General features: G+C 59.2%; 2 protein-coding genes across 3 annotated transcripts; one reads left to right on the top strand and one right to left on the bottom strand.

The window, feature by feature from the left end:
* Nucleotides 1-75: 75 nt before the first annotated feature.
* PHOX2A (paired like homeobox 2A) lies at nt 76-7,385 on the top strand. The gene is made up of 3 exons (XM_046015591.1): nt 76-2,960; nt 5,139-5,326; nt 6,287-7,385. Exons 1-3 carry the CDS (start codon nt 2,744-2,746, stop codon nt 6,734-6,736), a joined length of 855 nt encoding a protein of 284 aa, XP_045871547.1. The 5' UTR covers nt 76-2,743; the 3' UTR covers nt 6,737-7,385.
* Nucleotides 7,378-22,507, bottom strand: INPPL1 (inositol polyphosphate phosphatase like 1). Of its 2 annotated transcripts, XM_046015589.1 has the most exons (29): nt 21,922-22,507; nt 20,645-21,053; nt 17,862-17,925; nt 17,620-17,770; nt 17,279-17,399; nt 16,897-17,037; nt 16,506-16,599; nt 16,314-16,403; nt 16,045-16,143; nt 15,785-15,935; nt 15,591-15,697; nt 15,187-15,289; nt 14,901-15,097; nt 14,467-14,584; nt 14,075-14,171; nt 13,675-13,813; nt 13,456-13,555; nt 13,275-13,363; nt 12,902-12,983; nt 12,688-12,777; nt 12,027-12,140; nt 11,801-11,889; nt 11,278-11,365; nt 11,029-11,184; nt 10,734-10,812; nt 10,500-10,640; nt 8,710-9,382; nt 8,327-8,460; nt 7,378-8,222 (listed from the first exon to the last, which is right to left on the bottom strand). In XM_046015589.1, the coding sequence occupies exons 2-29, from the start codon at nt 20,839-20,841 to the stop codon at nt 8,132-8,134; spliced, it is 3,795 nt and encodes a 1,264-aa protein (XP_045871545.1). In that variant the 5' UTR covers nt 20,842-21,053; nt 21,922-22,507; the 3' UTR covers nt 7,378-8,131. The 2 variants fall into 2 exon arrangements, with proteins under 2 accessions (XP_045871545.1, XP_045871546.1); XM_046015590.1 differs by lacking the exons at nt 17,862-17,925; nt 20,645-21,053; nt 21,922-22,507 and having other exon boundaries at nt 17,279-17,472; nt 17,620-17,760.
* Between the last annotated feature and the right edge of the window lie 382 nt (nt 22,508-22,889).

Here is a 22,889-nt window from a genome sequence, read left to right as displayed (position 1 = left end):
CAGATGAGGGAGGACTTTCTTCCACCCAGAAGGCTGGCTCAGAGGAAGGAAGTTTCCTATCCCTGGGGAATGAAGGAATGAAGATGGGAGGATGATCCCTTTCCAGAGAGTGGAGAGTAGGAATGAGGGGATGAGGATTCCATCCCTAGAAACAAGGGCAGGTATTCCCCAGCACACAGCTTAGTTTTCATTAACTCAACAAGCAAATGTGGGAAGATCTGTGGTGTGCAGAAGGAAGGACTAGACACTGTTGTGGGGCTGGGAAGTAACAGGTCTGTCCTGAAATCTTGCACTTTTTTTGCAAATATTGGTGACATGGGTCACCAGAAGAGAGGGAGGTTTTATGGGGCCCTCAACAGAGTCTAGGGGCATAAGGGAAGGCTTCCAGGAAGCAATAAGTCCATGTTGAGACCAGATGGGTAAACAAGAGTCATCCAGGTTTGGGGGTTTGAGGGAGGTAGGGGGCAGTGGGGTGGGGTGGGGAGTGGAATGAACATTCCAGCCAGAAAGGACAGGACTACAAGACCAATCAATGTGTGAGGGCTTCAAAGAAAGCCACAGTGAGGGGGAGGGGGAGGCAGGCCAGAGCACTGGCACAAGAGGACATTGTGACCAGAATGAGGGCTGGGATTTGATCCTGAGGGCAATGGAGAGCCATGACAGTTCTAAGGAGAGCACTTCCGAGTTCTCAATTCTGAGATCCCTTTTTGGGCTCCCTGCAGACAATGTGTCAAAGACGAGAGGTACACTTCACACACCCGTGGGGAGAATTTTTGAAGCAGTTTTGCTGCCAGTTTTAGAAGTCTATACCTAAAAAGTAATGAGAAAAAACACTTCAAAGAACCCCCCTGGCATGGAGTAGTTACAGAGATGGGGATAGGTGATCCTTGTGTGAAGAAAAGAGCTAGTGGCCCTTGAAGTGGATGACCTGAGGGTGGGCATGTTCCCTATAGTGGGGAGTTGGGGAAAGGTATTCCTAGAAACCTTCTCTCATCCTGCAGAGGCTTTGGTAATAAGGGGCCACCCTCCCCTGGCTTCTGGGTCTTCACTCTCCCATCTGTAGGACGTACCAAGATTTGGGTGGAGGAGGCTGGGGACTGGATGGGAGAGCTGTCCAATCCACCTCAGGTGAGCTGCAAGGGCAGAAACTTCTCTTTTCTGTTCTAGAAAGGATCCTGTGTTAGTTTTCTCACCATGTGAAGGCCAGAGGCTGAATCTGCTGAGGGTCAGGTCTGTGGCCAGGTCCAGATTGAGGCTAGGTAGTTTTCCTGGTGAAGAAAAAGAGAGGTGCTGGGGTGGGGAGGCTGAAAGAGAGTGTAGAGGTCACTTGGTTCCTCCTGATCTCCTGATCCTGACATTCATCACATACACACACTCTGTGCCAAGGGTGCTGGGGACCAAAGAAAGGGTCACACTGGGAGATGGTGGGCAGGGAGACAGAGCTGGGGAACTGGGGAGGGGAGAGGCAGGCTGGGCCCTGAAGGTGTGGTCAGTGTTGTGTGGCCAAGTAAGATAGAAGGATCTGGGCTGCAGAGACCCTCCCCCTCGGCAGCCTGGCCTGATCTCCACCACAATCCTACCGCCCCCTGGACACTCCCACTGTGGGGCTCAGCTCTCCGAAGGCTTTTTCTCTCAGCTCTGTTCCTCCTCCGTCTGTCCCTGTCCTTGTCACTCTGAGACCGCCTCTCCGTGTCTGTGTCTCCCTGTCCCTGCCCTGTTCTGTCTCACCTCTCTCCTGATCTCCATCTCAATCCTTGTTTCAATCCTTGTCTCACCCCAGGGCCTTCTCCGTCTCTCGCCTGCCTCACTCTTTTTCTCCATTCCCCCTTCGGCGCCTCTCTTATCCTTGTTGCCTCTGTCTCTGCCTTGTCCCCATCTCCATCCCTGTTTTTCTCTTGCACGCGCTTCAGCTTTGTCTCCATCTCTGTCCCTGTGGGCCCACTTGCCCCTGTCTCCAATCTCTTTCTCCGTGTCTCATCCTTGTCTACATCTGTGTACCTGTATCTCTCTTGTCTCTTTCTCCACCACTGTCTCTGTCCCTTTCTCTCCCTGTGTCCTCGCTTCATCCGCGTCCCCATCCCAGGCTCCGTCTTTTCCTTGTCCGTGTCTCCATCCCCCTCCTGAACCGCCTGCGTGGTCCCCGGCGGGATGGGACCTCGCTGGGGGCGGGGCCGAGGGGCTGGATCAGAATAACTCGGTTATCAGGACGAATTGAATTAACTTCTTCACCGGAGCGCCGCCAGGCCTGTCTCCCCTCCCTTCTGCGGGGCCGCAGGTGGGGAGGCCAAGGGAAGGGGTTGGGACCCTCCAGCCTGGCACTGTGCGTACAGAGCGAAGGTCTGGTCGGGATTGGGGAGGGATGGAGACTCTAGGCATGGGGCCCAACACTGCCCCGCCCTACACCTTGGGAGCCCAAGGAGGGTGGCGGGGACCCTTTGGAGTGGGGGTCTGGGGTAGCTGGGGGTGGGGCCTGGGCCGCCTAGGCCCCGCCCCGCGGAGCTTGCCCGCCCCGCCCCCTCCGCGGGGTCCTGAGCGTTAAAAGGCGCGCGGGCCCGGCCGGGCTGCACTTGCTTTGCACCCAGGCGAAGGGCGGCCGCGACGGGGCGGGCGGACTCGCGGGTGCTCAGAGCCGGCCTCGAGTCCTCGGCGCTAGGCGCTCGGACCCTCATCCCGATCCCCATCCGGCCGGGGACCCCGACCCCGACCTGGCCCGGCCCGGCCCCCGACCCTGACCCCCGGGCCGATGGACTACTCCTACCTCAATTCGTACGACTCGTGCGTGGCGGCCATGGAGGCGTCCGCCTACGGCGACTTCGGCGCCTGCAGCCAGCCCGGCGGCTTCCAATACAGCCCCCTGCGACCCGCCTTCCCCGCGGCTGGTCCGCCCTGCCCCGCGCTCGGCTCCTCCAACTGCGCGCTCGGCGCTCTACGCGACCACCAGCCCGCGCCTTACTCTGCAGGTGAGCCCAGACCCGGCCCAACCCTCCCTCCAAATCCTGCGGAAACCCCAGCCCCTGCCCTATTTGGCAAGTGATTGCGACTCTCCCCCACAGCCGCCACCATCCTTGCCCTCCAACACCCGTGGGATCCTCAGCCTCCCTGTAAGACGGGCTTCCTGTAGGCAGAGTTGAGCCCCACCCTCTCAACCTTCCCCTTCTTGTGCTCTTAGGGTCAGGGAAATAGATCCCTGGCCCAGCCCCAGACCCCTCACCAGGTCCTCCCCTCCCCACCTGCAAAGACTGACCACCAAACCTCTCCATCCCATATCCCTGGAAGATGCCGCCGGCTCAGTCCAATCAGATCCTCATCCTTATCCCCACCCCACTTCATATCTGACCCCCAGCAAGGGCTCCTGCAGCAGCCGAGCTGCCCAGATGGAAGCCTTCCTAGAGCCCCAGCACCATCAAGCCCCTCCTGCCGGGTTTTGGACCCATCCTGCCTGTGCTCAGACCCTCTTGCACCAATGAAAACCCCTCCCTTGCTGGAAGAAAAGAGTGTCCAGGTCACTAAGCCACTTTCATTCTCCCTTTCCCCCTGGAGACTCTCCCAGCTAGAGTCCTGCAGAACCCAGAATGAGCTCCCAACACCTCCAACCCTCTCCATCCAAGTCCCAATCTGAACCCTGAACCTCATGGAGCCTCTCAACCATCCCCATCTTTACGGTTAGAGTCCCGGCTGCCCCACCCAATCTCTGTATCTCCTTCCTTCCTGGGAGGACCACTGGGACCCAAACAGAATATTGGGGCCTGAGGGGGTGGGAAGGGATGGTGAGATAAGGGCCTGGATTTAGAGAAATGAGAACCAGCAAGATGGAGCCAAAAACTGGAACAAGGATGGGGAGATTGGGTACTCTTAGCCAGATGAGGATGGGGATTGGGGAGATAGGGTGAGGAAATGAGGATATGGGTCCCTCAGAGATGGAGTTCTGAGATGGGGAGATAGATAGATGTGAGCAAAGATGGGAAGATTGGGGACCCTGGGAGAAATGGAACCCGGGACTGGGGAGATGGAGACAAGAACTAGGTGATGGGGACAGGAAATATGGGAGATGGGGACCAAAGAAGATTAGCAACAGAGATGAGGAAGATGGGGCTAGGAATGGAGTGTTGGAGACAAGGATTAGGGGGAGATAGAGAACTAGGGTTGTAGGACAAAGATGGATACTGGGGACTCCTGAAGAATATGGAGCCCTAAGCAGGGGTTGGTGACAGGGGTGAGGAGATACTGTCAGAAACACTGTCTGTGGGGCAGGGGGGACTTGGATGGGATAAAAGAGAACAAGGATGGGAAGAGAATGAGGGAGAGTGGTGGGGCTGGCTGTGGGGGAGTTGCGTCACAGAGAGAGGTGCCTGGGAGGAAGAAGAAGGGCAAAGAGAAGGTGCAGGAACCTGGTGGGGGGAAAAAAAAGGACCCTTTTCAATGGCACAAAGAAAAGAATGGTCTGAAAGGGGAAAGCTGAAGAGAGATGTGGATGGAGAAAGATAAGGAAGAGAAGAGGACACATGAAGAATGGGATGAATGGAAGAAGAAGTTCTCCAGAAGAATGGAGGAAATGAGGCCTGGGAGGAGAGAGATGGCAGGGTAGAGGGGGCCAAGTCCCTACATGACAAAGTACGAGGCAGGGCTCACAGTGGGCCCAGGCCAGGGAGTTTCAGTCGCCCAGCCTCCGTCCACAGCTGGTTACGGGGAAGACTCAGGATGCTGATGAGACCTGGCAACCAAGGCTGGGGTGGACAGACCAGGACCTGAAACCAAGTAGGCAGACTGACCAAAGTAAAAGCACACCAAAGGGGAGGTCAAAGGAGCAGCTGGACTGGAGGGAGGTGAGGAAACATGGGGAGGACTGAGGACCGGTGAGCAGTCTTGACCTGAGGATTAGATCCTGATTCCCTCGCTGCTGCTCTTGGGCCTCAGGTCCCCCTGCGCCCTGTCCCCCTTCACTCCTGCCGGCTCCAGTGAGTGAGAGGGAAGGTGCTCAATTAGGGACTGAGGGGAGGAAGCCCGGACTGAGGGGAGGAAGCCCAGGGGCCTGCTCAGGGGCGGGGACCGTGAGCGATCTCAGGGCAGGACACTTCGGGCTGAGCTCCGGCCCTCACGCCCCCACCCTCGTTGCTACCCCCTCCTGCACACACCCCTAGTGCCCTACAAGTTCTTCCCGGAGCCGTCGGGCCTGCACGAGAAGCGCAAGCAGCGGCGCATCCGCACCACGTTCACCAGCGCGCAGCTCAAGGAGCTGGAGCGCGTCTTCGCAGAGACTCACTACCCCGACATTTACACGCGCGAGGAGCTGGCGCTCAAGATCGACCTCACTGAGGCTCGCGTGCAGGTACGTGTTTGCGTGTGTGCATGGGAGTGTGCACGTGGAGGAAGGTGGGAGGCTAGTGCCTGACACTTGGGGGCCACTGGATAGAGGGGCCTCGCTCAGGTGGCAAGCAGGCGCAGCTTGGAGGTGGAGACCTGGGACCAGGGGCCAGCGTGCAGTCTGGGGGTGGTTGGGCAGGAGAGGATGGACAGCTGGGGGAGGGGATGGGGCCAAGACTTGGCAGACCTGAGGTCCTCGGGAGACCCTGAGGAGAACTGAATTCTTCAGCCCCACGATTTCCCATGGGTCTCCTTAGTAAGGGCCAGGCATGTAAAGGGATGCTTAGGAAGTGTGGAAAGAGGCCGAGTGGGTAGTAGAGTGGGAGCCCCAGGCGGCCTCTGTGCCAAGCGAGGCAGACGAATTCGGGAAAGCCGGTGAGTGCTGCCATGTCCCCTCCCCAGCTCTGCAGCTGTGAAATCTCTGAATCTGGAAACCCAGGGCTCTGGGCAGGCTCTGGTCCGAGGAGGAGCCGCCCAGGTGGACTCTGTTGTCTGTCTTAAAAATCCAAATACAGATGTTCAGCTGGTCTGCCTTTACTGGAGACCCTGAACAAAAGATTTTCCCTGGTGCCCAAAACCCGTTCTCCACCAACGTGGGACACTCCTGGTGCAAACTCCTGGAAGGAAGGCATTGGGGGCAGGGCTTTGAGTGATGAGGGAGCAAAGGCAGAATTCCTCAGGAGACTCAAGAACACTGGAAGCAGCGGGCTGCGGGTGCGCCCGTGACTAGATCCCAAGGGGAAGACCTGGAGGAAGGGGCAGGTGGAGGAGAGGAGATGAGTGGAGAGGCGAGGGGGGATACGAGCTAAGTGATGGAGGGCCGAGGGGCTGAGGCTCTCTGGTAATAATCCTGATCCGGCCCCTTCCAGACTGAGGGCTTAGTCGCGTCTTGCGACCTCGGCCTGACCGGCCCCTGTGCCCGCAGGTCTGGTTCCAGAACCGTCGGGCCAAGTTCCGCAAACAGGAGCGTGCTGCCAGCGCCAAGGGTGCGGCGAGCGCGGCGGGCCCCAAAAAGGGCGAGGCGCGCTGTTCGTCCGAGGACGACGACTCCAAGGAGTCCACGTGCAGCCCCACGCCCGACAGCACCGCGTCGCTGCCGCCGCCGCCCGCCCCTGGCCTGGCCAGCCCGCGTCTGAGCCCCAGCCCGCTGCCTGCTGCCCTGGGCTCCGGGCCCGGCCCTGGCCCCGGGCCACAGCCGCTCAAGGGTCCATTGTGGGCCGGCGTGGCGGGCGGCGGGGGCGGGGGGCCGGGCGCAGGCGCGGCGGAGCTGCTTAAGGCCTGGCAGCCGACGGAACCCGGGCCCGGGCCCTTCTCCGGGGTTCTGTCCTCCTTCCACCGGAAGCCTGGCCCGGCCCTGAAGACCAATCTCTTCTAGCCGCCGGACTCTGGAGTCTCCGGGCCTGCCCCGGAAGAGCCCCTGCCCCTCCAGGACCTGACAGAGTCCCTCCCCATTTGAGCGCCCGCCTGGAAGTGCCCAGCTGTCCCCACCCCCTACCGTGTCTGATCCCTAGGTGTGTGCCCTCCCCAGCTCTGGAGACCTCTCGTCCTCACCTACCCCACCCAGCAGAACAGGGTGCTTTTCACTGGGATTCCCCCACTCCCACCCCTTCCAGCTTGGCTTTCTTTGGAAACGGGATCAAATAACTGTGCTGGAACCTGAGGGTCCTCAAGTAGAGTAACAGCCTGGCTCCCTCCCCGGCTCTGCAGCCGGCTGGGTCACTCCTCACCTTAGCAACCAGCCTGCTGCCCTAGCCCTCTGGTCCACCTGCACTGATCGGGTTCACCTGCGCTGGGGCACTGGTCATGGTTGGGATAATAAGCTGCCAGAAGGGTCCCACTGCCAATTCATCCCCCTCCCATTCCCAACAGGTCTTGGCACAGAGGTAGGCTTGTTTAGAGCAGTGGGGCTGGCTGCTGGGCATCAGGACAGAGGGGTTTCCTCCCCCCCACCCTTTTTTGGTTGTTGTTGTTCTTTTCCTTCGAAAAACTTGTAATTTATTGAGGTGAGTTTTGCTCAATCCAAATAAAACTTAATTTATTGAAGACATCATGCTGGCAACCCTTCTGAGTACCCAGGATGGGGACAGGCTGCCTACAGGAGTCCCACCCTCTTGCAACCAGCAAGGAACCCACTGCAGCCCCACATCCACAACTCAAGGTGGTATAGACCAGGAGACAGTGAGAACTAAGCAAACTAGCACTTTATGGCCCAGATTCTTCTCCCCACCCCCAACCAGCCCCAATAATATTAAAGTGCCCACCCTCCCAAACCCACACAGAAAAGCTTAAATAAACCCCAGCCCGGTCCTTGGGCTATTCCTTCATTTCCGGACGGACACCCCCAGAGTGGGGGTTGGGAGAGGTCCTGGCTGAGCTCCTCCCCCTGTGGTTCAGGCCAGGTGGAGGGCAGCAGAAATAGCGGTGAAAGTGAGGGCCCAGGCCTACCCAAATGGACTATAACGGGCACCCCTGGGACTGGGAGAAGGAGTCCAGAAAGGGAGGTCAGCACCCGAATAACCCAAGTCCTTGGTAATCTAATAACCCAAGTCCTTGGTAATCGGGGTGACTTACTGGAGCCCTGGGGCAGGTGAAGGGCAGAACGTCCTAATTAGGGCATTCCAAATGATTGGGCAGTGGGGAACGCAGATCCCCAATAAATAGGCAGAGGGGTACTGCCCCACCCCTCGTAACTTTTCAACTTCAGGACTGTGGCTGGGCCTTAGTGGAGGGGTAGGGGTGCCCAGTTCGCAGCCTCGCAGTGCCACTGCTATCACTTGCTGAGCTGCAGGGTGTCCAAAAGGAGGCGCTTGTGAGCCGGGTCCTGCACCCCAGCCTCCTCCAGGTCCTCCTCGGTGATGTCGCTGTAGGGGTAAGAGAAGCTGGGAGATGGGCGAAGTGCTCTTGAGGGCCCGTAGCTCCGCCCCGGGGCCAGCCCCTCCCCATCCACCTCCAGCCCCACCCCCACCTGAGAAACTCCAGGTCGTCCCAGCCATTGTGCACCAGGCCCTCCTCATAGCGCTCCAAACCGATGGCACGCAGCCAGGCGCCCATGCCCGCCTCACCCAGTCCGCCGGCCCGCCCGCCCTGCGGGCATGGAGGCTGAGGGAATAGGACATGTCAGGGGGAGCACCGAGGGTACCCACGCAGAGAAGCCCCACAGCCAACCACATTTTCTACTACATGCTTCAGGGGAAGAGCCAAGGACTGGGGCTGATTCATGCGTCTCCCCAGCTCAGGGCAGAAGGGACAGCACTGAATGGTGCTGAATGGTGAAGGAAAAGGACACCACTGTCCATGGGCAAGCACAAACCTCAGGTGCACACAGACAGCCACCCCTGGTCCACACACCTCCTCTGCCAGGTCCTCCTGGATGCTCTCTCGGATGCGAGGTGGAGGGAAGCTGAGAGGCCGGCCATAGTCAGAGGGCAGTCCCCGGGGCGGCTGCAGCTCCAGGGGGCCTGGCAGAAGCACTGAGCGGCCAGGCCCAGCAGAAGCATAGTCCACCTCACTCAGCGTCTTGGCCATCTGCAGCACGGAGCAGGAGCGATCGTCCCCACTGGCTACCTCCCCCAGGAAAGTGCTGGTAGGTGAGGGGCCTGGGGGCAGTGGGGGTCTTGGATGGGCCTTGGGAGGTGGTGGGCCACGGGCCTCACCCCCGCTGCGGCCCCGGACCACTGGCCCTGGCAGAGGATCCAGGCTGGGGGGCAGGAAGATGGCCGAGTCTGGCAGTGGTGGGGGTGGAAAGTCTGGAGGGGGCAGTGTGCCCCCAGACTCCTCATCTGATGAGCTCCCCTCTCCCACACGGGGGGGCCGGTGGCGCCCAAGCTGTGGAGCAGGCACTGTGATGGCCACTTTGTTCTTGGTGGCCGGTGGGACAGGGGCCCTGGCAGGCGAGGGTGGCTCCGGGGGCAGCAGCTGGTGGGGGACCCCTTCAAGGACGTAGTAGGCAGGGTTATTGAAGCTGTTCTTGGGTGGGGGGGCTGCCACCCCTTCCGGCTCTGGAGCCCCCTCTGCCTTCAACCTGGGTTTGGGAGCAGGATAATGAAGTCAGGACCCAGATACCAAAGTGAAGGCAATGTGTGCCGCGGAGAGAGAACTGGACTGGGAGTCAGGACTGCGGGCCCCCCCCCCGTTCTTAGAACTGCGTGTGACCTTGAACACACCACTTTCCCCTGTTGGCCCTTGGTGTCTTCACCTCTAAAATCCAGGAGACACAATCGTTGAATAGATAATCCCTGAACTTCCTTGCCTGACTTGCTAAGATTCTCAGATCTTTCTTTTGTGACTTTGTGAAACCTGAGTTTAAAATCAGGGAAAACAGGTGTGGGAGGCAGGCCAATAAATACTTTAATGCGAATGACCGGCCAGATCTTGAAAGCCTCTGGAGGCACCTGAGGCCAATCTACTGAGGAGTCTCACCCAGGGATTCAGGTTCGTTTTACTCAAGCCTAAAGATAAAACCAAGGTGACTGGTAACAGGTGAAGGTGAGTGAAAAAGCACCGAACCGCACTAGGAGCTTTTATTGAAGTTCAAGCGACACTTGGATATAATTGGAAAGTAAGCCTCACTTTCCCCAAGTATGATCCACAGAACACTAATTCCCCAGGGTATTAATAGTTACTGTGTGGAAAAGAAGTTTCCTGGCCCATTAAGTTTGGGAAACTATATTCAACAGAGTTGAAAAAGGGTTTCCTTCCTGTCCACATGCTCAGAGCTTTTGCGAATACTAATGTGCACTGGGACTGTCTAAGAAAAGAATCCAGCCAGAACCATTTCCCAAACTCATTTGACCACAGACGCATTTCCAGTGGGGCACCTTGTAGGACAGTGTTCCATAGAATGCACCGAAGGAACACCCATGCTGAGGCCAAACAGAAAGTTCAAGCTAAATCTGTTTATGTGGAGGGAACTGTTGCAGAAAACAACTTCTAATTCTATTTTTTAAGGCAGAATCGGGAGGAAAGAATGACTGTGCTTCCACAGGCTCAGAGAGCCACGCCTCAGGGAGGCCTGGCTGGCCACAGTGGCTATAAGTGTAGGGGCATCAGATCACTCAGGCAGCAAATGGTCCCCAGGCTGGCCCTGAGAGCCAAGCATAGCAACAGATGAAGTGGGGGTAACAGGTTTCTTTTCTCACCTGGAGGTCAAGGGCTCCTCCCGGGGGGCAGCTCGAGGTGGGGCTGGGGGCCGCCCAGTTGGTGGGGGTTTCTCTGGTTCTTCGAATAACTTGGAAAGTGGGCAGGAGGCCTCTGCAGGGGCTGGCTTGCGGTTCCCTGACCTGCCAGGGGTGTACAGGGGTGAGATGAGGTCGAGGCTGACCCAAAGCCCCCAGGCACCCCTTCAGGGGACACCCAGCACAGTCCCAGCTCACCTGGGATCCTGGCTGCCTCGAGACACAGAAGGGACTTTGCTCTTTGCTCCTGCCTCATCCTTATCAATGCTGATCCACTCTGGGGGAGGAAGAGAAAGAAGACTCAGGGGGACCTGGGTTCCTGGACTGTAGGCCGCTTCCAGCTACTCCTTAGTGCAGGCCCACCTCCAGCCATGACTGCGTAACTTCCAGATATTCCAGGGGTTCTAACAAGTCCTGCCCCCACCCCTGGTCCACCCCTCCTAGACCTCCCACCCCATCTTATGCCCCATACCCCTCCCAATGGGGACCCCACCGTAGAGTCGCTCACGGGTGCCCAGGCGCTCTGTGGGCACCCGCACCTTCATGGAACCACGGATGTTGCCTGTCTCCTCGCCGCGGTGGGACAGGAAGGTCAGGAACTGCTGGGCTGTGCTGCCAATCATGGACTTGAGTGCCACCACACACTCCCCTGAAGGAAGATGGGGCAGACCAGCAGATTGCCAAACCTTCCTGGAGCTCTGCTTGGCTTTCTGTGCCCCTTGGCACCCCTCCCCGCCCTCACCATAGGATTCGTAGCCATCCATAGACTTGACCGTGAGCAGGAGGTGCTGGTCCTGCAGGTACTCAATATCAGCCAGAATTGGCTTGAGCTGGGGAGCAGAGAGGCCCAGTGAGGAACAAAGCCTCAACCACCCATTCCTTTTCCTGACACCACTCACCCCTACCCTCAGACTGGTCCATGCTTACTCCCACTTAAGATCCCAAATCCTTAATATAGAAGACATGGCCCCGCATGGGCCTCTCATAACAATTAACAGCATTGCCATTCATTTTCTACATCCTCAATGGCCAAGAGAGACATTTAGCAAAGGCTCAAAAAGTATTTATGAATGGATGAATGAACCTGCAACTTGGTCCCACCCCCACCCCCCGATAAAGCAAAGGCCCTCACGCTTTCTCATGCCCAGCCCCACCACATACACACATGCATACACACATGCTTGCACACGCACGAACCATATGCGCTCGGCCCACCTCTCCCTGTGCCCCTCACTTGTAGGCTCAAGCCCTGCCAAAAGCCTCACCGTGGGCAGCTGGCGTGAAGACCACTGCACTTTGAGGAAGTTGATGTTGTCACTGCTCTGGGCATCATTCTCAAAGCTCTTCTTGTACTCTGGGGAGAGGGTGGGGTATACCCAAGTGAGTGCCGCCACCTGGCTTCCTTTCCCCCTATTCAGGGGGCTGACCACTCTGGGCACCTCGGGCTCCCCATCCCTCCTGGCCACACCCGGCCCCGGGCCTGCCTCTGACCCTCCAGGCAGGTGGAGTAGAACTCAATGAAGAACTTGGTGCGGCTAGCTGTCTTCACAATGGCCTCAATGCTCTCAAACTCAATGAAGGCCTGGTCCGAAGTCTTTGAGAGCCCTGAGGGCCAAAAGGAGGCAGGCAGTTAGGAGGGCTGAGAGGGTGGCAGGAGGAACAGGACAGACACTGAGCCCTGGAACAGGAAATCAGGGGCCCTGGCAGGGGAGGAGGGACATCCAGGAGGGACCTCCCCAATCCCAAGCAACCAGTGCAGAGACCCCAAAGTCCAGGCCCTGGACCAAGCAAACAGACAACCCAAGGATGAGAAACCCTCTAACAAGGGGATTGGGGGACCAGAATGCCTGCAGGGCCTGCCAGCCAACAACCCCCCAACACTACCAGGCACACTCAGGGGTACACACTTGGCTCCAACCAAATACCGGTATGTGTGTGTGCTTATATTCCTTATATACGCACACTCACAGGCACATGCCTTTCACGGTACCCCAGGCACACCCACAGTCTCACACAGTACTTATTCAGAAACAGTCTTACACATACGTGTACATACCCAAACATACATACACAGATACAGTCAAACCTCAGCACATCCCCAGGCCACCCCGTGTCCCCACCCCCCGACCACAAGCACATCCAGAACAGTCACCTTTCTTGGAGATGAACTGAGAAGTAACTCCAACCTCAAATGTCCCAAACACGGGGGAGTGGTCGCTGGTGACGATGTCATCAGTGCAACCTGGGATAGGAATGGGCGCTCAGGGGCAAGCTCTTTACTCTCTGCTACCACGTCCCAAAGCTAGGGCAGAATCAGGACTGTGACCACCCAGGACTGCCCATCACCCTGCCCCGGAGACTCTGACCGTAGGAATTGCAGATGATGTGGGTCTCAGGGTAGGACTTCCAGAGAATCCGGTCACACCACGAAGGCACATTGGTCCGGACCTGGGGCAGGGGATGTCAGCACGGTCAGGGCCAACAGCCAGGGCTGCTTGTCATGAGCCCTGCCACAGAGCTGAATGCTGGTAAGGCCCAGCACTCCCACCACCCCAGGCCCTGGTACCCGCCTCCCTTCCAGAGTCCTCACAACACCCAGGATCACCCACCCCCAAGGCCTCAGGGGGGCAACCGAAGTTGGAGTAGTAACTGCCCAGACCTTGACCAGACACGCACTCTTGATTCACTGCAGCCCAGAGGACTCTCCCAAGGGCCCCGCTGCCCGTTCCCTCCGCTCACCCCAGTTGGCTTCTGCTTGTGCCAGGCATACGTGTCCCGGGAGCCCCGCTCGTAGCGGTAGGTGGGTGGGAAGGAGATCTCTTCCTCACCTAGGGAAGGCGGGGAACAAGTGGGGGTCAGGGCCCTGCAGACCCAGGGGTATCAGGTCCCAGCCCTGGAGACCTGCTTGGCCCACACTCACTGAATCGAAGGAAGACCTTGTGCTTCTCGCGTTCCAAGTTAAGCTGGTCCACCCTGAGCAGAGGCTCAAACTCTCTCCTGCTGATGTAGTTCAGGATCTCCTGCGGTAAAGACACAAGGGTGGCTTCTCCCTCTTGAGCCCGATCCAGAGCCAGAGGTGGAAGCCCCACTGGCCTCCAGCTCAGCTTCCCTCCCAGCCACCCAGCAGCCCCGTTCGCACCTGGATATCCATGTCCAGGCGGTAGTTGAGGTCCCCAAACCAGAAGAGGTGAGTGAAACGCAGAGAGATGTCAAAGGCACTGAGCTGCCGGTCGCCCAGCGAGAGCAGCCGCAGGATGTCCAGGTAGTTCTGGTTCCGCCTATGGGGGTATGGGGGCAGGGTCAAGAGCCAGAGACAAGGTCAGAAGTCTCTGGCGTCAGGGATGGGGTGTGGATCAGGGTCCCTGGGGACAGAGGAAAGAGCTGGGAACAAGATCGAAGTAGAGGAGTCGAGTCGGGACAAGGGACAAGGTGGTCTCTGGGGACAGGGATGTAGGAAGGTCATGGACTGGGATATGGGAGAGGGGAGAGGGCTCGGGAATAGGGAGTGAGGGTAAAGACTTGGAAAGGCGCCCCCTCACCGGGCGGTTTTCTCATTTCCCGAGGTGAGGTGGCAATTCACAAAGCCAAATGAGGTGCCATTGAACATGAAGGAGACTCCCACAGCTCCCTTGTTTCCTGTCAGGGCAAGCAAGAGAGGAAGGCCTGCGTCTCCTTTGGAAAGCTCCCAACTCTCCCCTCTGCCCCTCGAAGTGGTGGTGGGAGGATCCTCCCACTCCCACTTCCCCTGCCCCCCCAGGCTACGAGGCAGGCAGGCCTCTGAACGCAACCCCCATCCCCAGGGGGCCACACAGAGGGGGCCACACAGGCCACACAGTCCATCTGGACAGCCCGAGTCTCCGCATGTGTGAACACAGCCCCTGGAGATCATAGCAGGAGGTGTGGACAGAGAGACCCTGCCCACCCTACTCACCCAGGGTGTTGGCAATGCCAGTCTTCACGCTGGACGTACTGACATGGCTGATTCGGTTCTCGTGCTCTGGCTTGACCAGAACAGCTACCTTGATGTTCCACAGTGACTGCATAGCAATCTGGGTAGAGGGTTCAGGGTCATCCTTGCCCTAGGCAGGGGCACTGTCCACGCTCCCCCCCACCCCCGACCCCTGCCTATACTATAGACTGTACTGTTAGTCACAGGACAGAAAGGTCTGTTACCCTTTTTCCCTGAGGGGCCAGAGAGAAACAGCATGTTCCCATAGCACGAAGGACTTGTTAGATCTCCTAAAGGATTTGCCCGGGGACCAGAGGGAAAGCCAGTCAAATAGTGCTCCCCAGGGTTGCCCATAAGGTCAAGCAGGATGGTTTGGGGGGGCCTAAGGGGGGACTGGACAAGATGACCCCCCTCACCGGGCGGTAATCCAGATCTGTGAGCTCCTTGAGGCCCCCGCGTAGCAGGTCCAGCCACTCGCGGTCGCCCACTGAGTTTTCCTGGGTCCCAAAGACATAGATGTCATGGGGTATGGTCACTGTGACCTCATCCAGGGTCTTCCCCAGACCCTTCGATGTGAACCAAGACGTCACATTCTTTGGAGGTGGCACACTTCCTGGAGGTGATGGGGGGGGGGGGGGCAATCAGGCCTCTGCTCTGGGGCTGGTCCTCTCCCCCACCCGCCAGCCCCAACCCGGGCCTGACCCATGTTCCAGGTGCCGATGAAGACAGAGATCATGTCAGGCTCATCTTGCTTGGAGTGTTTGTTCTTCATGAGCTGTAGTAGCTGGCAGAAGGCCTCCCGCTTCTGGGGGGGGCAACAGCCAGTGAGGAGAGGTCCCTGGTAGGTGGCAGGTCCCACGAGGGGAGGGTCATGCCTGTCTGGCCCACCACTCAAGCCTATCACAGGTGCTCAATCAACATTCACTGAATGGACCTTTGACTCCACCCTCAGGCCACCCATTCTCAACACAGAAGCTCTCTGCCCTGTCAAATGCCTCCGCCCCCCCCCCACCAGGAGGGGTGACCCACCCACATCACATGTCACTTCTCTTCCCACCCCCAGGGACCCCTGCAGCCCCCAGGGCCTCGTCCAGCTTGCTGCTCACCCGGGCACTGACAAAGATGAAGTCCTTGCGCTGTGTCCGATCCTTCTCCTTCTCAAACACGACGCCCAGCTTGTTCTGGACGCGCTGGGACTTAATGAGCTGGCGGACTAGGGAACAGAGGACGGTCTCACTGGTCTGGGCACGGAGGCTGGGAGGCTGCCCCGCCCCCCACCCCAGGTCAGGCTCTGGCTCACTGCGGTCATGTGTGAAGGTGGTCCAGTCCTCCTGCGAGTCCCGCTGTCTCCGCAGCAGCACTAGCCGCCCGCCCTCCACATCCACGCTCAGCGTGAACTTCTGCGACTTCCCGATCTTGGTCAGGTCGCCCAGGGTCACATCCAGCTTCACCTGCAGGCCATGAGGTGGGGGGCTGCTGAAAAGACCTTGGGCAGGGGATGCCCCCTTCACCTCCAACAGCCCTGTGCCCCACGAGGCCCCTCCCGATACCCCTCTGTACCTCAAAGGCCTGCACAGGGATGGTCTTGGCCTTGCGTATGGATGGCTGCAGTGGAGCTGGCGGGGCCGTGGAGCTCATGTCCTGCAGGGCCTTCAGGGCCTGGAGCAGGGAAGGGCGGCCAAGGTCAGGGGACATGCGGAGAGCAGGGGCCACGAGGGAAACAGCAGATGGGATCAGTGCGAAACCACAGATTCAGGGCTGAGATCAGTTAGGCCAGTGCACACAGTCAGGGACTGGTAGGTCAGGTCAGAGGTCAGGAGTCAGGCTACCTTCTTCTGGATGCCTGACAGGAAGTCCTTTAACACTGACAGCTTCAGCACCAGGCTCTCGAGTTCTTGCTCCCCAGTCTGTGGCAGATTCTGCACAGAGAATGAGGCTTGTACATGAGGCCAGCAAGCAGGAGGTCCCCCGCTCAGACCCAGATGTGAAGCCCTTCCTCACAGGCCTCCCCGTACTCCCACCTGCTGCTGCAAAAGGCGGGTCACCATGGGAGAGCTCTGCTGGTCAAACACCTTGGACAGGATCTCCAGGCCCGACAGGACCTTGTCCACCTCACTAAGGGAGATAACTGGTCAGAAGACGCCACCCCAACCAAGTACACCACCCCAACCCAAGGGAGACAACTGGTCAGAAGTCGCCACCCCAAACCAAGTATGGGGAAAGGGGGCTGAGTGGGTCGCTCTAGCCTCCACCATGAGGATACAAGGGTTCGAGTGAGGAAAAGTCAGGAAACAACAGCTGGACCCCTATTCAGGGCCACAGATCAGAGGTCAGGACATTTGTGTAACCAGGGGGCAGGGGAGGACAAGTCAGAGGAAAGGCCGTGTACTTGTTGTGGGGGTGGGTGGGTACCTGTGCAGCTTCCGGCAGGAGGTAGCAAGGGTGCGGGTAAGGTGGGGTAGGTTGCTGGCTCCGCCTCGCACAGCCTCCAGGTCTAGTCCGTAGCTACCCTTCAGGTACTCGTGTGAAACAGTGCTCAGCCCATTGGGAGCACTTCAGGAAGGGGTTAAGAAGTCAGATGCTGACCGCATCCCAGCACTCTAGCCTGATCCCCAAAGGAGATGGTGCAGGTAGTGATCTGAGCCCCGTGGATCAGGGTGTCTGCCTCTGGGGCTGAGATGGGCTGAAGATCCCCAGGGGTAAAGGGGGGCTTAGGTCTCTCCCCCTTTAATGAGGACACCACTCTCAGAGGAGAAAGGGGAGTCCTGCTCCATGCAGGAGGCTGTGGTCTTACCTCTCAGCAGCTGCAGTTGTGGGAGTCTCAGGGACTGCTGGTGGGGTGCCAGGCCCCACAGAGGCAGACATACTGGTGGAGCCAGAACGTGGGGGCAGCGGGGGCTTCTCATCCTCGCCATCTGTGGACAGGAGTCAGTGGGCCTCCCTTCCTTAGGGAAGTATGGGGGAATGCTGCGGCTCTCAGATACTTCCCTGGAAAGTGGGGTAAAGGGCCCTGGCATCATGGTTAGGAGCAGGGGACTTCGGGGGACACAGGTTGAGAAGACACAAGGAGAAACAGCAAATGGTGTCCGGGGAAGGGGCAGGGAAGGCATATGCACACAGCAAAGCGGGCAGCACCTGAAACATCACGGTCGTCAGGTGGGTCTGGTTCTCGCTCCCGCTCCACAGGCAGCAGCAAGGCACACACGAGGCCCTGGTTGGGCTGAGCGTACAGGCCGATGAGCTCACCCAGGGTCTGGAAACGGCGCACGGGCACCCCCTGCGAGGTCTGAGAACCAGCAAGAGTGGGAGAAGGGTCAGCCAGCTGATCCTAAGCCACAAGAAGGAATCAAGGTTGGGCTCAGGGTCCAGGCTCCTACCTGCACGGCCAGGAAGTCTTCTCCATCAGGTAGAATTCGATATGTATGCACGTGCTTCTGATACCTGATGACAAAGCAAGGGTCAGAATCTGTTGCCCCCCTGGCTGGGGTCTGAGCCCCAAGGCATGCCTTCCTCTGGGTACTGGGCTCGGCCCTCAGGTCCCTCAGCTTGGTCTTCCTAAAACCCTTTGCTCAGGCCGCACAGGGTTAATGAGGAGGCCAGTCCATGTCTATCCTGCTAGTGTTGCCAACAAGAGCAGAAATGACCAGCCTTCCCCTCCACTCCCCTCTCCGCGCCACCCCCAGCCACTCCGCCACCCAGACCTACATCGGCTCCACACCCACCACAGGGCCCTGGAAGCAACAGGCAGCTCCTTTGTGGCCTCCACAGCTGTCTAAACAGCCCCTCTGGGCTGTGGTACCAGCTCTGGCCCCCCGCCAGAGTAAGAGTCCTTAGAAGCCTGGTTCACCTCTGTTTGCACACGCAAGAGATGTGCTCACACACGTGTGCGCCTGCTGTCTGTGTTTATGCTGGTGTCTGGCTCTGCAGGAGCTGGGGGTGGCGGGGGCCGTTTGGCTAGGAAGTATGCGGGTATCCCAGCTTTCTCCCCACTGCCCCAGATGCCAGGAAACTGGGGTGCCCCAAGGGGGCCCCCTATGGGAGACCCAGGCCTCTAAGAGCCCCAAACTGAGGAGGAGCAAGAGGGGTGCTGACAGATGGCAGCAACAGCTGAGCAGGTGACAGCTGCCAGGCCTGGGCAGCGTGGGCCACACTCAGTGGGGATGGGAGACTCCGTCTGCAGCCATACGTCAGGTCAGCTTGCTCAAGGGTGTCCCCCGGGGCCCATGTGTGTGCTGGGCACCAGAGAGGACCAAATGCCCATTTGAGGGGACCCTACACCTTGGCCACAGTCCATCCCCTCCACTCAAGTAAGTCCCCTCCCCGAGCTTTCGTGGCTGCTGAAAGGCCCCTGTTCTCTGCAGGTGTCTGTGTGGGTACTGCTTTGTGGACTGTATTTATAAGAATAATAACATCCCATTAACTGAGCCGTGCCTGTAGGACACACTACAGATGTGATCTCACTTAATCCTCCCTTTTGATATAGATATTCGTGCCCTCCCCACTCTCCAGAAGAGGAAATAGGCTCAGAGAGGAAAAGCAATTTTGACTATTGTCACAAAGTAAAAGGCAGAGCTGGGACTTAAAGCCACTGGCAGAGGTCAGTGCCTGTGAGAACAGGGGTGTGTCCTGAAATGCCTTCCATGGACGTGTGGGTATGTACACAGGTAAGCAAGTATGTTTCTTATCACCTTCCCCCAGGTTTTTATCCCAATTCTGACTCCCCCCGGCACCCAGCCCTGGGCCCTTGAGGTTCAAGGAGTAGCCAAAGTCAGCTGGCAAAGCTGAAGCCCCTGACACAAAAAGACCCGCACTCCACCCATCTCCTCCCCTGGCAGTGGAGCCAGGACTCTCCCCTCCTGGGACAATAATGTTCCTCCCCAGACACAGGCCCAGCTGTCCCCCTCCTACTCAACAGCTGACCCAGCACCTGCCTCCCCTGCCCCATCGGGGGTATGCCCTGAGGGGGTGGGACTCTAGGATATAGTCCTTTGGTAGTCTCTCCTGGGTGTCAGACTTGGGACACAAGCTGAGACTCAGGGGACCCATTCCTCTTCAAGCTTCTCGACCCCAGCAGTACTCACATTCTGGCCTGCATTATTCTGCGAGGGCCTGTCCCATGCACTGCGAGATGCTGCGAAGCATCACTACTGGCTTTCACCTACTTGATGACACAGCAACACCACCCCAGTGTGACAACCAAAAATGTCTCCAAACACTGCCCAATGTCCCTGAGGGGTAAAATCAACCCCGAATGAGAACTACTGACCTAGACCAATACACCCACAAAGAAGTGAAGAGAACAGAAGCATAACGGACATAAAGGGGTTTGGGAGGATTCACAGGGCTCAGGGGGAATGTAATCAGAGCCTAAGGCCCACAGGAGTCCACATAGTATCAGACAGTGGGGCACAGGAGACAGCTCAGGGAGAGGACTCCAAACCCACCAAACTCACCCAGAACCACTGATGGGTACAGGCGCAGGACCAGACTCAGAGAGCTGCCAAGTCTAGCTGCACGACCAGCACTCACAGCTCGGGGCCAAGGTGGCTAGGATACCCAGGACCAGGGCACATGCCCATGCTCATCGATTTATGAAATAATGGCATGGCCCTATGTAGCCTCGCTCTCCCCCAGCTTCTCAACACCACTCTGCCTCCACAGCCTCAGGCATCTACTCCCCAGTCCCAACCTCAGTCTTGGGGGCATAGAAAGGACCCCTAAGGAAGCTGTTGGGCATCCTTACACACCCATTGGTTTTTCTGGCCCTGCAACCTCTAATGCCTACCACTCAGACACCCAATCCCTGTATAAACAGAACTACACACAACCCTGGAATGCACATCCACACATCCTCACCCTTCTCGCCCCTTCTACCTGAAGGGTGCCTGAGAGGGTCTGCCAGGAACTCCCCAGATTTTCCCCCATTACAGATAGCCACCCTGGCTAGCGGGACCCCACACACCCAGCCCCCCATGCCCCAGAAAGTGTCCCCAGACATACAGCAGGAAGGAAGTGCCCCCTGCATCCTTCCTCAGCCCCGGCTTAAAGCCAAAGCCCCCACTATTGGGGGCGCTGGCGTCCGACTGTCCCAGGCCCTCCGCACACAGGCAAGGAACCTGGGGCCGCGCCCCCTCCCGCCGGGAGCCCCAGCCCCACTCACAGAACACAGAGCGCGAAGGCTCCCGCCACGCTCTCGCTGTCTCGGACCAGGAAGCTGCCATCGCGGCCTGCCCGGGCCAGCAGCTCCTCGGCGGCAGCGCGGCTCAGGTCGCGGTGGTACCAGGCGGGGGCCGGGCTGCCCAGCGCGCCCCCCGGCCCCGCACCCCCCGGGCCCGGCGCCCCGCCTGCCGAGGCCATAGCGCGCCCAGGGCTCAGCGCCGCCGGCGCCCACCGCCCCGCGCCATCCGCCCCTGGAAGCTCGGGGCCGAGGCTGGGGCCGGGCCCGGGGCCAGAGCCTGAGGATCCACCGACCGGACCAGGCCGGGGGTCGGGGGCTCCGCGCTCCGCCGCGCAGGCCGCCTCTTTCGCCGCACCGCCGCCGCCGCTGCCGCCTGCAGCGCCGGCCTCAACTTGAAGAGAAAGAAAAGTTTGTTCAGAGGCGGCGGGGGAGGGGCAGGAGCGCAGCGCAGAGCCGGGCGGCCGGCCCCCTCCCCCTCCGCTCGGCCCACGGCCCCACCGTCCCTACCCCCACTCTCTTCCCGGTGGGGATGATGGGCCCCGCGTTCCCGCAAGACGCGGGACCCCCCAAACCCACAAGGATCCTGCCCCGCCATCACCACCTCTAGGAGATCCAGTCGTCACCCCCTCACCAACGAAGGTCAAGTTCCCCCCAGACTTCTCTTGGACATTTTGGGACCCCGGCCCCCAGTCCAGAGAGTTAGTTAGCCCCCTCCAACAATCTCAACTATATGATCCCCAATTTCCATAAACGTCTAATTCCACCCCAGATCTTTTCCATTCACCTCCCTTGCAGCCTCAGAGAGGGGTCGAGTCTCAAAAGCCGCGAGGGATCCAAGATGAACCTCTTCCCTATCCTCATTATCCGGCCGGCCCAGACTCTCAACTCCAAAGAAACCCAGGCCCTTCTTAGACCCGAACCCCCAGACTCCACTGGGTCCAGCCCCTGACAAATCCCGCGGGGGGAAATCCCCTCCATAGAAACCTGATCTCCCACAAACCCTCAGACAAGGTCCAGTGTCCCCGAATCCCCACGCACTGTCCCTGGCAGCCCCTCGCAGCCCGGGCAGAGCCCTTCCCCCCTCCCGGCCAAGTTCCCTGGCACCATCCCCCATAGCCGCAGGCCCGGGCCCTAAGGGGTTCAGCAGCCCGAGATCAGGCGCCCCCCTCCGCCACTGCCCTTCTAGAAAAAAGTTCCCTCAAACCCCAGGGCTCCCGACTTCTCCCCAGAGCCGCAGCCGCCCGCGCGCAAACCCCCACCTCCTGGGCCGCTCCGATGCCCCCTTCCCGGGGGAAGCGGCCCTTGACTCTCAGCGGCCACTTAAGATGGCCATCCTCTGCCGCCGCACCCCCCCTCGCCTTCCGCCCCGCCCGCCGCTCCGCCCCCGCGGCTCTCTGCGGAGCAGAGGGTAGCACCCGCGCCTCGCCTTCCCCGGTCCCCCGTCTAGATCCAGTGGCCGCTGACCCGCCGAGTGACCTCGGGCAAGTCACGGCACCCCTCCGCGCCTCGTCTTCCCGCTCTGCAAAGTGGGAGCAATGTTATGAGGGCCGACTCAATGGGACCGTGCTTGTAAAGCTCTCGGCACAGGGCCTGGCATCCAGTAAACCTCCAGAACAGCGGCTATTTTTATTATTAATTAAGGAGTGTCGAAGGTGACAGCTGTGTAAACTGTAAAGCGCGGCGCCAGAACGAACGGGTATTATTAGCACCCTCCCCCGCCCAAGCTACTCCCTCCAAGACGACAAACTTGAGCCTTTGTGGGCGGGACGCCGACCCTGGAGCTCCCCAGAGCGCGTACGCTCGGACGCCCCCGGGCGCCCAGGGAGGGAGAGGTACTCAGTCGCCGGAAAGGGGGCGGGACCCACAGAGGGTCTGGCCCGCCCCTTCCCCCCCAAAAAGACCTAGCCGGTGGCAGCGTCTCCCGGGAGTCCGCTTCCTGCCCCGCCCCTCCGCGCCTTGGCTCCTTAAAGGCGCAGGCTTCCAGCCCCGCTCCCGCCGCGGCCAGCTCCCGGGCCGTCATTGGCAGATCCCCTTTAACCTGGGAGAGAACTTTCACTTTGCTCGAGTGAACCTGTGTCTGGGTCGGTCCCGACAAGCTCCTTCCTCTATTTCAAATTTGCGTTGGCTTAACCCAGCTGGGACAAAGCCTGGGACACAGAATGGGGTCTGTGAGGGCCTTCCAGACTAGGTAAATATAGTAGCTAACAGACAGCCCCGTACCTCCCAG

The sequence above is a fragment of the Meles meles genome, chromosome 8 (genome assembly GCF_922984935.1).
Source record: "Meles meles chromosome 8, mMelMel3.1 paternal haplotype, whole genome shotgun sequence".
In the NCBI taxonomy this organism is placed as follows: domain Eukaryota; kingdom Metazoa; phylum Chordata; class Mammalia; order Carnivora; family Mustelidae; genus Meles; species Meles meles.
This window is presented reverse-complemented; position numbering and strand designations above follow the sequence as displayed.